This window comes from Coenobita brevimanus, chromosome 84, assembly GCF_032717465.1.
Source record: "Coenobita brevimanus isolate Jiangsu-jjx chromosome 84, ASM3271746v2, whole genome shotgun sequence".
Classification (NCBI taxonomy): Eukaryota; Metazoa; Arthropoda; class Malacostraca; order Decapoda; family Coenobitidae; genus Coenobita; species Coenobita brevimanus.
Genome location: NC_137037.1, coordinates 2801684 through 2818034, shown reverse-complemented (window position 1 = coordinate 2818034; position 16351 = coordinate 2801684). Strand labels below are relative to the sequence as shown.

General features: G+C 42.5%; 1 protein-coding gene across 1 annotated transcript in view; it reads right to left on the bottom strand.

Annotated features, from left to right (window-relative positions):
* The window catches only part of LOC145410028 (uncharacterized), a 100640-nt gene that overhangs the window by 13570 nt on the left and 70719 nt on the right, over window positions 1–16351 (bottom strand). Inside the window, exons 3-5 of the mRNA XM_080280247.1 lie at window positions 5813–6012; window positions 4509–4585; window positions 627–763 (exon numbers count right to left, since the gene is read on the bottom strand). Of these exons, the coding sequence (XP_080136373.1) occupies window positions 627–763; window positions 4509–4585; window positions 5813–6012 (414 nt within the window). The remainder of the gene's footprint in view (window positions 1–626; window positions 764–4508; window positions 4586–5812; window positions 6013–16351) is intronic.

Below are 16351 nucleotides of genomic sequence, written 5' to 3'. Positions count from 1 at the left end.
TCTTTCCTTCATTCTTTCCTCTTCCTTTTGCCTATGGGTGGTTCTACATTGAGTGACAAGCCAAATGGTTTCCTGTATACCAGGAAACCATTTACCATAATGGGTGGTGACAATATAACCCAATTATGGCGCCTGGTGGTTTATTGGGCAATTAAGGCACTCCAATCAGACTGAGCCTGTGTTGGCTTAAATCCAAGGGGTGGTTGGGGTTTACTGCTCATGTAATGCCACTCAGGGATGAGTGAGGCTGGTCACTCTCACCTTAAATGTCAAGACCAACTTGCCTAACCCAAGGCTCTACGCTCCTCATGGGGCAACACAGGATTGGATGATGGATGGATGGGTGATTATTATCATTATTATAATATAATAATAATAATAATAATAATTTTACTCAGCCCCCAGGGAGGACAAGCAGCCCCTCTCACAACACCTCAACCACCTTACTAATACACAAACCTTAAATACTCGTGTCCACTACATTAGATCTCTGAAGTGCCCGGCTGAGGTGGCCAGATTCCTGCAGTCCAAAGCCTTCAAATTGTCTGGGGTCACAAGGAGAAGAACATCAATGACAACGCCTAATACCACATACCTACCACTATTTCCTAATAACTAATACTCACCTACAACTTGGAGGTGTATGGTGCGTATAAGGGGTGGATGGGAGGACACCTGGCACTGGTAGGTACCCTCGTCGCGTCTCTGCACATACCGGATACGCAGCTGCCAATCCTCGGGCTGCGTGAAGATTAGGGCGAACCTGTAGGCGAGGGCAAAGGGTAGATTAGATCAGGGGTTAGATGAAAAACAAAAAAGGATGAAGAGTAAAAAGTTGGGTCAGGTGAGGAGAGAAAAGGGATGTTAGGCAGGGTCAGCTCAGGTCGAGAGAAGGGCATACCTGTCGGAAAGCACAGTCATGAGGGGAGGTTAGGTGAGACATAAGAGATGAGGGGCCAGAGGTCAGATATATTACGGGGTTAGGCTGGGGGCAGGACAGGGATGAAAAGCAAGATCTCATTATCTGGTCAGCTTATGTGTAGAGGGTATGGCTGGGTCAGACCAAGAAGTTAGGTTAGATTAAGGGCAAGATGGATATAAAATTGGTCAGCAGACATCATGGGGAACAGGTTAGGTGGGGGGAGAAGAGGGAAGTTAGGGTCAGACCAGGAGTCAGGTTGGTTGAAAGAATGAGGTCATGTCAGGCGAATCCGAAAGCTTTCATGTACCGGAAAAGTTGATTTATGATGGGGTTCTGGTAGCTAAAAAAAAAAAAAAAAAAAAAAAAAAAAAAAAAAAAAAATCTCACTATGAAAAGCAGGAGAAAACGAGAAAAGAAAAATGTTATGTTAGATGCAAGGCAAGTGAAGGAAAATGTATGAGGAGGAATCAGGACACATATACTTACTTCCCTAGACCAATGACCTTATGTGTGGCCAACATTATATATAGGCCTATTATATAGATAGACAGACAGACATATAGACACATAGTCAGACAGATAGATAGATAGATAGGTCCAGGTAGATAATGTAGATGGACATTATACCGTATATGTTGACAGATATACTGTGTGTGTGTGTGTGTGTGTGTGTGTGTGTGTGTGTGTGTGTGTGTGTGTGTGTGTTCTACTATTTCTGAGCATAAGAATACAAAAAGAAAATGAAACGCCGAAAATTCAGGCCCCGAACTGTCGACGCAAAGTGACGCGTCGTTCGGTATGCCTCCGCCAAGCCTTGCACACGGACTCTCCAAGCAACCTCCATGACAGGGTTCATTGTGGGTTCAACTTAAAATGAGAATAAAGATGAACTAAGTCGACCCCATACGACCTTGGCCCCTTGAACCTGCTGACCTAAACGGTTCATCGTCCCTTCATATTATATCACTGACAAAAGTTGGGTCGAAATCCAAGTTCAGGAGGTACCACGCCCACACCCGTATGACCTTGACCTTCGACACATTGACCTTGCTGACCTCATCGTCTGACCTTTGACCCCTTGATCTTGCTGACCTAATCAGTTCATCGTCCCTTCATACTGTATCACTGACAAAAGTTTGGTGGAAATCCGTCCATGAGTTCAGGAGACATCGTGCCCACAACAGTGTTACGGACCCACGCACGCACGAACGCACAGACCAACCATCCTTCAACATAGGTGGGCGGAGGCATAATAAAAAAGGGGGAAGAAAACGGATATGAAAAATGAGATGGACAGCAGGGAGGAGAGAGGAGGGCAGAGAAAATTGGATATATATGAAGAGGTAAAACAGAGGGAAAGAAATATAGGAAAGAGGAGGGCAGAGAATATAGGATATATATGAAGAGGTGAAACAGAGGGAAAGAAAAATGAAGGTGAAGAGGGGAGGGGAAACGGGAAAAGAGGGAAGACAAACACAGTGTAAAAGGGAAGCAGAGTGAGCACTGAGAAAACTGAATACATAAACACGTGAAGCAGGGGAGGAGAAAAATGAAAACAAGGGGAGAGGAATGGAAATGAGAGCGAGAATGAAAAGATTAACTGCACTGGTATAAATTGCAACCACAGAATACACACAAATATGACGAAGGGGAAAGGGAAATTGCGGTAAATTTAGAAAAGAGGAAGGGAGAGCAGTGACTTTTTTTTTTAACTCAACAGCCCCCCCCCCCCCAAAAAAAAAAAAAGTTATACTATTGGCAACGTCTAATCGAAGTTGAATAAAATCGTTTGAAGTTAGTATAAGTTAGAAAAAAAAAAGGGGGGGGGGGGAGGCTGACGAAGGTGAGAGAGAGAGAGAGAGAGAGAGAGAGAGAGAGTCAATCAGCTTTTAGTGTAATGTTCCTCCAGGGCATCTGAGGGGAAGCAAGAGGGGTGGAGGTGTTAAGGCGTTTGGGATGGAGGAAAAAGAGTAAGATAAGGGATTAGGACCTTGAAGAACCTGACATTAACCAAGAAAACAAGGGTAAATGTGTGTGTGTGTGTGTGTGTGTGTGTGTGTGTGTGTGTGTGTGTGTGTGTGTGTGTGTGTGTGTGTGTGTGAGAGAGAGAGAGAGAGAGAGAGAATGTTACGCTGTGATATGCAAACTAAATCACTAACGAACGGTGGCTACGAAGCCTCCCATACCCCCAAGAACACGGTCCTTAAATACCTCGTGACATTCATGCTCCCTATCCGAAACTAAATCGATTACAGAGTGGCACTAAGCTCTCTCACCTCGCCACTACAGACAGGGGACAACAGCTTACAGACGGACAAGTGGAGAGACACACTGAGCGGACGGACAAAGATATGGAGGGACGGAGGAATTAACATGTGGAGAGACGGAGAGAAACTTCGAAGAGACGGAGGGGACTCAGAGACGAACTGTGAGATATGGAGGGAGGCAGAGATGGAGAGACTGGGGTACATCCAAGCAGAAAGGGGGTAACTGAGAGATGCGAAGACTGAAATATGGAGGAATGGTCAATAGGAGAGATGAGGAGACGGACAGGCAAGCAGACAGGAAAACAGAGAAAGCGCGCCTCTTACCCATATCCCTGATCGTCTTGCAGATAGTTCCACCATGTCTGTACTTGAACCTTTTCTCACAAATAATCCTCTACGTACTGTCAATCTTCTACTTATTGCAGGACTCCTCATACCACAATATTATCTCGGTATTCCACCCCATTGCTCCAGTTAGGCTTCAAGGACCCCTCCCAAGAAGCGGTGTTACGACATTAGGGGGTCTAGGGTTTGGCAGTATTTCTTTAACTCTCACTGACCTGGCTATTACTGATATGGAGGAGAGGCATCTGAGTTTACCAAGCCTATTACAGAGGTTAATTTCCCGTACATGGGGGTCATACATTCCATTTCTTATCCTCTAACATCACAATCCCTGGTTTAATCACGCCTGTTCTTACGCTGTCACCACAAGGAGGTAGTTGTCAAACGATATCTTGCCCAATTTACCCCAGATTCACACACACTCAATGTTATTTCCTGGTATCGTGATAAATCTCTTGCCAGAAACATTTTTTTTTACAATATTATGCAATACATTTTCCAGTATTATTTATTTCTGTTCCTTCTGGAGAGAGAGAGAGAGAGAGAGAGAGAGAGAGAGAGAGAGAGATTACTTATTCTCCAACACTAGGACTACTGTCACTTCTTCCAATAAAAAAGCTGAAATATATGCGCAGACATTTGCATCTAACTCCACTATGAATGATTCCGTTCCTGACTCCCATCTTCTCTCTCTTCCCCTCACAATCCCACACGCCTGATACTGAAATGCCATCTTTCTTCCTGACCCTACCTGGCCTTCAAGGTAACGTATGACGCTTCGCAACACCTCATCATTAGCGACTTATTCTGATTATTACACATTCTTTTGCAAAAGTTCTGTATATCAGTTCAATATCGACACAGGATGCATCAGTAATATACAAAGGGATACTGAGGTGTACGAGTGTAAAATAAATCGCTCAGGAAAAGGTCTTAAGAAATCTCCCAAGCCACTTTATATATGGTCCACTCACCTGTCGTCGTTATGGTAGGTCTGGAAGCCGAAGGTGATGAGGTGGATCTCACTGCCCTTCTTCCGGTACCACGACACCTGAAGGGCGGACGGAAGGGACGGAGTGAGGCGAGGGTTAGTCAGGGTGTGAGGTAAATGCAGGTACATATACACATACTACTACAACTACTACTGCTTCACACACACACACACACACACACACACACACACACACACAGGAGAGAGAGAGAGTGCAGAAAATGTCAGTCAGTTTGTGAAGTAAATACATATATTCATACTACTACTACTATTGCTACTGAGAGAGAGAGAGAGAGAGAGAGAGAGAGAAACATGATTTAGATACGATACAGCCTTCACTAACCCTTTCAGCACGAACAATCCCTCCTATCCTCAATGACATCGTTTAAAGGACATCAGTTACACCAGATGGTTTAAAGGACATCAGTTATAGCAGATGGTTTAAAGGACATCATTTAAAGGACATCAGTACCAGCAGATGGTGTAAAGTACATCGTTTAAAGGACATAAGTTACAGCAGATGCTTCAAAGGACGTCATTTAAAGGACATCAGTTACAGCAGATGGTTTAAAGGACATCAATTAAAGATCATAAAAAGGACATCACTTAAAGATCATTAAGATGAAGTCGTTTAAGAGATCATTAAAAGGACATTGTTTAAAGATCATCAAAAGGACATCGTTTAAAGATCATATAAAAAGGACATTGTTAAAAAGATCATTAAAAGGACATCGTTTATAGATCATCAAAAGGACATCGTTTAAAGGAGGTCACTATGAGGACGTTGTTTAAAGATCATCAAAAGGACATCGTTTAAAGATCAAATGGACATTGTTCAAAGATCATTAAAAGAGCACTGCTTAAAGGAGACCGTTATAAGGACACCGTTTAAAGGAGACCATTAAAAGGACATCGCTTAAAGATCATTCAAAGGGCATCGTTTAAAGTAGATCATTCAAAGGACATCGCTTAAAGATCATTTAAAGGATATCGTTTAAAGGAGACCATTTCCTCCATACCCAGTCCTGCTGAGAGAGAGAGAGAGAAATTAACATACAAATCTTTCCCTTACGCGTGAAAAAAAAAAAATCCATTCATCACCAGAAGCCGTAATCCCGAAATGGGTGGCCACAAGCGAATCTCCTCCACGGTACACTGTCCTATGCTATCTGTCTGACCTCTCTCCAACCCACACACCCTCTCATAACATACAGAAAGGAGAGAATATTATAGCACTCATAATACACCGAGAGAATACTGTACAAATCGGCAATCTCACAAACTCACCGACTGATCCTTGATGCCGTTGATGCGACAGTGAAGGTGAACGGTGGAGTCCAGCTGGGCAGACACGTTGAGGGTAAGGTGGTCGTGGAGGAAGTAGGGTTGTGCCGCCTCTGTGTGGTTACCTGACCCACCACCTGTTGCTGAGGTGCGCCCCTCGGCCTCGCCACCATCACTGCTGCCACCATCTTCCCGGGACCACGCTGACGATGGGAGATGGGAGACTGAGGCTGGGTGTTTTTGTCACACACACACACACACACACACACACACACACACACACACACACACACACACACTCTAACTCTCTCTCTCTCTCTGGAAGCTCTCGTGGCAGTGGCGGCCAGCGTTTACTTCCATCTTTGTTCCTTTTCTTTAATACTGGAGAGGGACGACTTGGCGAGGTGGCACCGATATAACTAGATGGCTCAGCTGTCATGTTAAGCAAACGTCCTTCAACTCCTTTTTGTGCCCTAAAAAGGGGATGGTGAACAGCCGGAGAAGGGCAATTTCAGCCTGCAGTCCACTGGGTTCACATTTCAGATGAACGTAGGGTTGTACAGGTAGCTACTACTATACACACGCACATACATACATACATACATATGGTACATACATACAGGCTATATACATACAAATGTGTGTGTGTGTGTGTGTGTGTGTGTGTGTGTGTGTGTGTGTAAAATACCGGTAAATATATCGGCACCTGGATGCACGATAATTATATACATTCAAATACCACACTACTATTGCGTGCAGTACAGTACTTAGAAACACAAGATAGATTTCTAACTGTGCGTATGACCTTAGTGTATACTGATTTAATTATATCTCCAGGAACTTGGCAGCCCAGCAAATATATGCAGGGTGGTCCGTAAATTGTGCTGCACTAGAAACTCACATGACGGTATTTTGTATGTAGAGGACGGCTCAGTCTGCTGGTGTGGGCGTGGGTGTGGCAATGGGAGTAGGAAAATGAAGATGCAGGATAGACACTGACGCTGCGCACAAGAAATCGCACGACGGAGTGAGAGCGAAGTGTTTACATAAAAAGACCACCTTGTATAGTAAAATAAATGAAAATACTATACACGACTCCTATGGATCATAATCACTTAAATTCGCCAACAGGTTATTTATAGAGGCCAAAGCATATGTCAGTGTGGTCTTGCAGCAATATTTATGACCATGACCTAATTTTGCTTTCGACATATAGCCTAGTAAAAGAATCTGTTTTACCTAACCAGTGCATATAAGAAATTTAACAGCGTCGGAGAGTCTGTGTGGATGATACGGGTTAACTGCAAAAATGAGGTAGGAAGATGTACATACTGATTTAAAAAAAAAAAAAAAAAAAAAAAAAAAAAAAAAAAAGGTCTGTTGGTCCCCCTTATCTTGTGTGTTACGCAAGCGGCTCAGTTTGCTGGTGTGGGGCGCTCAAACATATTGGTTGCCTCATGAAATTACTAGTAAACTGTAGTCACACACATACACACACACACACACACACACACACACACACACACACACAATTTTAAAGCACGAAAAATGTCAAAGTATAATGTGATGCTTAGTAGACAATGATAACGCTAACTCAGCCGTCCCTGCAACACACAAATAATAAATATCGAGTAACAAGGAATACTGAACACAAGTTATTGACCATCGTGTATTTTGTGGTGCTACGGTTATTCTTTTCCCATCCTACATTATTATCAAACCAACATCTGCCATGGCTTCAATTATCTTTCTTTACAAATTTTAGTTACATGAAAAGAAACTGTCCATAAAACTCTTCCTGTAATCTATCTATAGCCAGTCGCCATAATCCAGTAAATGGTGGGAGTTCGTCTTTGAGTTGGTTGTTTTGCGGAGAGGGGCACTAACCCTCCGCTAACCCACTTGTTGACACGTAAGGAACACGTATGGGATAGTTATACTTCAGATTTCATGATATTCTCGTTCCAGTGAAAATAGCAAAACTGAACAACGTATTTCAAGCGACGTCTTCCAAAGCCTCTCATATAACGGGATAAGTATGTCATCGTATTTGTCTCGATCGAAGTATCAAAATAATATCCTATAAACATGTGTGAGTGTGTGTGTGTGTGTGTGTGTGTGTGTGTGTGTGTGTGTGTGTGTGTGTGTGTGTGTGGAGAGTACGTTTGCGTGTGTCTACAGATAAAAGGATGTGTACGGAGGGGGAGGGGGGGGAGAGAGAGGGAGAGAGTCTTCACTAGTGCCTCAAATGTTCTAACTAGCCATTTTTTTTTTTTTTATGTGTCAGACTCTGGGCATAGGCTTCACAGCCTGGTCTCAAGGCCCAGTAGTCCTCCTATATACAACACACATCTCTAAATGTCACCACTTCGGCGCTAACACCCACCGTCCATATTGAATACATGCTAGGGCTGTCTCATACAGGACTGGTGTATTGGTATTAGCGGGGGTATTTTTACGACATGTCGGCGGGTCTTCTGGTGAATCAGTAAAGTCTGATTTTATGACATTCAAATCCTTAAACTGTTCCCTGCTCCAGCGGGGATTTGAACCTGGGTCCGGTAGGACTGAAGGCCACCTCTCTACCGATTGAGCCACCGCCACATGAAGTGTAAGCCTCCAAATCAGTATGCACAGGCTCACTCTAAAGCGTACACGGTTAATGTACACATGATCATAATTTTTTGCTGTCTTTCCTCTACCTTCCTTTTACTCTCTCTCTCTCTCGGCCATAATCGCATTTCTTGCAGTCCTTTGCTTTCCTTCTTGCTCCTCTGCCTTCTCTCTCTCTTTCTTTCCCTCTCTCTCTTTCGGCAATAACACTATTTCTTGCTGCCCTTTGCTTTCCTTTCTTCCTCCCTTGCCATTACCTCAGTTCTCTCTCTCTCTCTGCACTTTATCCACTACATTAAATAAAGTGCTCCCGCTTTAGCTTATATTTTTCGTTATATTTCGCTCTTTATATTTTGCTCCTCGCCTTCTCCCTTTCCTCGCATGTAACATCCCTTTCCAGATAAATATTACTTCTTTTATATTCCTTTACACCCTTTTATTACTTTCTTCCTTACTTTCCCTCCTTCATTTTTCTCGTCATGTCTCTCCTCTCCCACTGTCTCCTCAATCTTTTTAGTTCCTTCTTCTTTCATATTTCAAAATAATTACCCTCGTTTCATTTTCCATTTCTCCCAATAATACTCTTTTTTTCTCAATTTTCCATTTCTTTCAACATGACTCCTCCTCACTCGTCTGAAAATCGCCAAACAATCCATTCAACACGAGGATATCTTTCTTACTTTTTCATTCCGGCCGCCAGACTCTTCGATTCGGCTAAACCCATTCACTAAACTTATACATTTTTGTTTTATTCTCACGGACCCTTCAGGCGATTTTATTCAGCTTCGCATCCCCCCCCCTCTCTCTCTCTCTCTCTCTCTCTCTCTCTTCCTCCCTCCCTCCCTCTCTCTCTCTCCTTTCATAGCGGCCTCCTTTTCTCCCCTCGTCTCATTGATTTTCTCATTTTCTCTGTTCTGGTCTCATCCCCCCCCCCGTCCCTCTCTCTTCCTCTTCATCCCACCCTCCGCCTCTTGTCTCTCCTCCACCCTCCCCCTCTTCCCTCCACCCAGCCACTCTCTTCCAACCCCCTCCTCCCTCCCCTCTCTGAAACTATTATAACCTTCCCCCTCGGCGTCTCTCTCTCTCTCTCGGCAATAACCGTATTTCTTGCAGTCCTTTGCTTTCCTTTCTTCCTCCTTTGCCTTCACTTCAGTCTCTCTCTCTCTCTCTCTCTCTCTCTCAAATACTGACCCTAGCACAAACAGGTCACCGGAAAATCCTTCATCAGTTGTAAGAATATGATAAATATATAGGAAAGAGCTATCTAACTATTGCCGTAAGGGGTGGCCACAAACAAATCGCCTCCATGTCGCCCTGTCCCCAGCCATTTCACTGTCCTGCACCCAGCTCACACCCCCCTCTCTCATATACCTCTCCACTCCATCCCTCCATCTGTAGGAAAGATGCTGAGGGATACTGTTTCTAAACACTACACTACAAGAGGTCTTCATTAACCCAATAAAATCCGCGTGGTTGTAGCAAGAATACGATACTCCACTACACCCCTCAAGTTAAATTAAAATTCTCATCGTAATCTTCACAAATGTTGAGACTTAACAGAGAAATCCAATCCCTGGTTAAAATTAGCTCCATCCCCTTAATCCTCGAGCCCAGACCCTCACCAGGATTTCTGGGTGAACCTGGGGATTAGATTTTAAAATTTTGGTCTCACTCTTTTTAATCTGGGACAGGGTGGGTTTAGTGCGAAGTCGCCTCACATGGGTAACGTGCTGCTGTAACTTCATCATTCATGGAGCCACGTCGACCAGAGTTGTGGAATTATGCAGTGGAGAATGAGAGACTGACTACAAGAGTGTGTGTGAGGTGGAGGGGGAGAGGGGGAGGAGGTGACTAAGAGTGAGATGGAGGGATGGAGTGGAGTACGAGATTGGATGGTCTGAGTTCCAAGGGCAGACAAACGGCTGAGGATAGGGCGACTAGGAGACCATTTGTTTGTGACTAGCCTACCCCTTCTGGGATTAAGGAGTCAGAATGAAAGATAGACAGAGAAAGACAGACAGACAGAGATAGGTAGGTAGATAGATAGACAGAGTTGGATAGACAGAAGGACAATGTCACTCTAAGGCTTGCAGGTCCTTGTGAGGTGTACAGGGGAAGAAGGAAGATAATTATGTATATTCAACTCCAGTGTCAGAGGCATGAGAGGTACAGTAATAAATGCTTAAGAATAGAAACAAAACACAGCCTCGGACATACAGAAACAGTCATTACAAGAGCCACAGTACAACTTACAAACATACGTACTATACAAACAGATGCAAAGTAACAGGAAAAACACAAAGTAACACAGCAACATCGTACAAACAGAAGCACAGGAACATTACGCCGGGAAAACAGCAGCATAAGGTGTAGTGCTCTCAAAATAAGTTGTCTTCATCCTTACCTGACCCTTAACCATTCCATATAATTTGGTCCACTTCGAATCAAAACTACTTATATTACATGGCCGAACATTTAACCCTGACCCGATAACTTTGAGCTTGGAGAGACTGTTCTTAAAATTAAAACACTTAATCCTTGTCGTACTCCAAATCCTTCCACCATGTTTGGTTAAAATCGGATCATAAATGTTTGAGTAGGGCTGCCGTGTGACCTTGACTTCTGACCTAGTGTTCTAAAAAAAATCAACTGCTAGGCTGACCCTCAAATCTATTGTTTCGTCTAAATCGGATAAAAACTGTGCGAATTAGCTTCTTCACACACACACACACACACACACACACACACACACACACACACACACACACACACAATGACGGCGAAGAGAACACACACACACACACACACACACACACACACACACACACACACACACACACACACACACGCACGCACAATGACGGAGAAGAGAAAAGATTGAAGCCAATGAGACGAGCCAAAAATAAATAAATACATAGAGCAACTATACAAACGATGACAACCAAGCTATGCCACCCAATCCATACAGTAAAAAAAAAAAGAAAGAAAAAAAAAAGTATCCCCTCTAACTGCCCCCCCCCAGTCAAGTACCCCCTCTAATCCCCCCATCAAGAACCCCCTCTAATCCCCCCATCAAGTACCCCCTCTAATCCCCCCATCAAGTACCCCCTCTAATCCCCCCATCAAGAACCCCCTCTAATCCCCCCATCAAGAACCCCCTCTAATCCCCCCATCAAGTACCCCCTGTTATCCCCCCATCAAGTACCCCCTCTAATCCCCCCATCAAGTACCCCCTCTAATCTCTTCCCCCCAAAAAAGTAAAAAAATATATGACCCTTACCTGCGAGGTGTAGAAGAATCAGAACCTGAAGTCCGTGGCACCAACAGCGGGGGGCCAACACTATCATTTACTCTCTCTCTCTCTCTCTCTCTCTCTCTCTCTCTCTTCTTCTTGTATTTCCTCCTCCTTCTCTTCTTTTTTCTCTCTTAGACCATTTCCATCCCTGAAAAGAGAGAGAATGATAAGGAATGGAGATTAAAGATTTATTTAAAGAGGAAGAAAGGGCTAAAAAACACAAAAATGTACAGGAAAGACCTAAGTATGGAAAGGATGAAAAAATCTCTCACTCGCTCTTCCAATTCTCTAAATTCTTCGTTCTTTCCTCCACACCCAGCCCTGTTGAGAGAGAGAGAGAGAGAGAGAGAGAGAGAGAGAGTGTGTGTGTGCTCATTCCTCTCTTTTTACAACTTCCGATGCAGCAACAAACTCAACAAAATAACTGACATGGAAGTGAATATATGAGGTGATTTGATGTCGAGGGAACTGTATGCTTTATATTTACTACACCGTAACACACACACACATACAAGTATAAAGCAAAATATACAGAAATCGAGAGCATACGGTACACAGGCTACAAGCAGGGAGAGAAATATTTAGCACGGAGGAAAATATGCCGGTATATAACAAAAAAATCAGTATCAACACGGGGGAAATAATAGAAACACAAGCGAGATTAAACAAAATGGAAAAATTGTCACCAGAAATCAGTAAAGTTATCAAAATTTTAGAGTGAATATATACAAAAATACAGCATACATAACAAACAGGAAAAATATGAATACAGAAAAATACAAGAAACAGACTACTAAAAACAATCATACAAAGGGTTTATCTGCACATGAGTAAATGGAAGTATATATAGCCTACTTACAAATAAAGATTCCATTTATGTACCGTAAAAAGAAAAATTGTGGTAGGTGGTGGCGACCATCATCCACTCACTTGATGTAGTGCTGCCTACTTCCTTAGCTTTTATCATTCTTTTTCTGTGTCTACCCTTCTCTCTTCCTATTTCTCCTATCTTTCCTGTCACTTCTTATTCCTTTTCTTTCCTTTACAGGTGGCTTTACATTGTGTGACAAGCCAAATGGTTTCCTGTACGCCAAGAAACCATTTACAACGCTGGGTGGTAACCATATAACCAAACCATACGTGCTCCCTACGTGTCAACAAGTGGGTTGGAGGAGGGTTGGTGCCCCTCCCTGTAAAACAACTATATAACTCAGTGTCAAATGGCCACCCTTTGCGGGATTATGATGTCTGGCAATAGATAAATAGATAGATAAAGAAAAATTACACATGAAAAAGACGAAAAACATGACGTTAAACACAAATATCTATAAAAATGCATAGTACGGTACCGTAGTAAAAGGAATTTATTATGCTCCCCAAAATAAGCCAAACAGGTGGGGGGGGGGGAAAAAAGACGGGAGGAAAAATATGCCGTAAAGATTTCATGCAAGGAAAATTGATATGAGAGAGAGAGAGAGAGAGAGAGAGAGGTCCAGTCTCTTCCTCCACGGTTCCTCAAACTTCACCTTAACGTCTTTACCACTTGGGTAGCTCTATAAAAGCCTGGCAATATTTCATTAAAACTGGCCTAACATGAGCCTGTGAAATTCTCTCTCTCTCTCTCTCTGGATTAATGTACAGTCAAAGACAAAAGTCGTGTCGTGAAATTTAGTGAAAATATCTGCTGAAAGACTATAATTCTGGAGTGGTCTGCTTTGTGTCGAACGATCGGTTGGTAGCACTGACTTGAGTTGCCATTTGCTCCAGGTGACCACCCTAAAGATGCCAGCATATAATTTTTTTGTAACTTAACGAAACTAATCTACATAATTATTAAATCTTTCTGGCTTCTGTTTTTATTTAGTATTTATAAAGCGTTTCTCATCTTTTATTTTTGTGACCACATTCCCAACGTTACAATTCAGTTAGCTAAACAGGTCCTCGGAAGTCAGTTCTCCATCTTAATTTACTGTAAATTAGCTAATTAAGTTAATAATTATGACCTGGGACATTATTTGAGCGTTGTTAAACAAAATTCACTATAATATTCAACACATGAGAACAGTCATTCTATTATGATAATTTTGTTTTCTTATAGAGTGGCTGGCAAACTGAATCCCATAGACGAGTTCAAACATAAACCAGACGACCAAAGTCTACGCACAACAGTCCGTGTGCTTCATTCTAGCTGCACTTCGTTTCTTAAGGCGTAAGCACTGCTTGCGGGTGCTGCTTCCATCGTTGTGATTATTTCCTGGTCCTATAGTGTTGTGGTAAGACGAGAAAGACCTGAACGATGATTTCTCCGTTGTGCCTTCCTCTTGAAATCCTAATCCACCTCTCTATGGTTATGCTTATACCAAATGTTTGAGCTTTCTGTTCAGGCTTCGCTTCCCGTAAATAAAGGAACATCATGCCACCTCTCATATTGCTATTAGTTGGATGCATGTTGCTTGACCTCTCCATACCATGGTATAGCAGGTCTGCTTGACGTTTTTTATTACGGTAAGATGTAAGATGAAATGTCAGGTGATCATCGCCTAACCCGTGGCGTTTCGTCTCTCATACGAAGTTCGGACTCAGCATTTCTTGCGAGTCGATGTTAAGGCTTCGGAATATCATGGGTTCATTCGTACCGTTATCCCATCAGCAGCAGATATGAAGCTTGACGAAGTCAGGCTAGCCAACCACGAACGTGTAACTGTGGTAGAGATTTCATAATGTTTCAAGTGCTGCACTTAATCTTTGGACAAAACCGCGAACGACTTTTATATTTGACTGTACAATGCGTACAAAAAGGTAAAGCTGCTTTTCCAGTTTTGCATTTCAACAGTAGTTACCTTGTCTACTTTAAAATATGTCATGACGTACGAGGATAAAATACAAGAGAAATAGCCAAAGTAAAAGCAAAACCAGCCAAAAACTATGAACAAAAACCGCCTAAAACGAAGAAAAACAACCACAAATAAGAAAAACAACCAAAAACAAAAAGGAAAACAGCCAAAAATAACAAAAGCAAAAGCGAGAAAAACAGCCAAAAATAAAAAGGAAAAAAATCAGATAAAAGATACCAAAAACAGCTGTCAAAAATAAGTACCGGTACCGTAAAAAATAAGGACAAAAATACAAAACAAGTGAAAAAAATATATATACAAACAAGAACAGCCACAAAAAGAACTTAGCTAAATAGGACCTTAAATACTGTTCTATTCTGTGTTACTTTAGTCCTCCAAACACTGCGAAAATCCGCATAAACAACGTATAAAGGGATATATATTAACCAGCCACGTAAAAAAAAAAAAAAATTGCTACGGAAGAGGCGCCAGGGAACCCCCTTACCCGAAGAAAATACGGGATATATATTAACCAGCCACGTAAAAAACAACAACAAAAAATCGCTACGGAAGAGGCGCCAGGGAACCCCCTTACCCGTAGAAAATACGGGATATATATTAACCAGCCACGTAAAAAATAAAAAAATAAAAAATCGCTACGGAAGAGGCGCCAGGGAACCCCCTTACCCGAAGAAAATACGGGCCATAGACTTCACCGAGATCTCTCCTAAGCCGAAAATATTGCCTGTTTACCCATACAAACACACACACACACACACACACACACACACACACACACACACACACGCACAAACCTTGGGGAAGGGAAGAAAGTTTATTATGAATTCATATTACCTGAAGGAGCGTCAATGCACACAATTTTTCCAGGTCACAATCTTCCCCTCCAATACGATAGGTGACAACAATCGAATTTACACCCAGGTCCCTAAAGGGGCATCGGGTTGGCTACCAAACACTGCCAGGAAGTCTGACAATGCCGGAAATGGAACTCGGGTTTTTTAAGTTGTGGGTTGATGTGCTAACCATTACACCAATTGTTTCTTCTTCCTTGCATATGTAAATACCAGTACCTGAATAAACAAATGAATAGGGAAGCCAACTGAAAGAGGTTGGAATGAATGACCAGGGATTTTTTTTTTTTTTTTTTTTTAATACAGGGCCAGCTCTATACAAGAAATGCAAATATACCCCAACTTATACTGATTTGTCTTGGGAAGAATACTGGATGAAATTTATATCGAGGTCTGTCTTGTCACATATGCAACATCGAACTTTGAGGGTTCATCTTGAATCCAGAAAAAAAAAAAAAAAAAAAAGTAGGGTACCGGTATGTTTACAAGTTTAGGCTACAAAGGAGCACAAAGGAAAGCAAACAGCAACACACCCAACCATCCTGTCGAGGTTGCTTGTTACAGAGAAGACTGATAAACTACCGTATGTCTATGAGGTTTAAATGAGATGGCAAAGGAGGATTAGGGTACATGAACTAAACGATGCCAAGTTATGCAACACTCACTTTCACCGTACAGGCAAAGAAGAAGAAGAAAAAAAAAAAACGCGCAGGAAGGGTACGATGATACCCGAAATGAGTACCGTAATAGCCTGTAACTTGAGAATCCGGGATGATAAATCGATCATCTGATTACGCATACAGTAACAATATCGACTGGAAAATGTCACAAGGAAGCGGCATACCGTATGACGTACCGTATTTAGCCTATGTAAGCTACGGGGGAGGGTGGGGAATCATTTCCCATTAGCCATCGTTCGTGGGGTCAA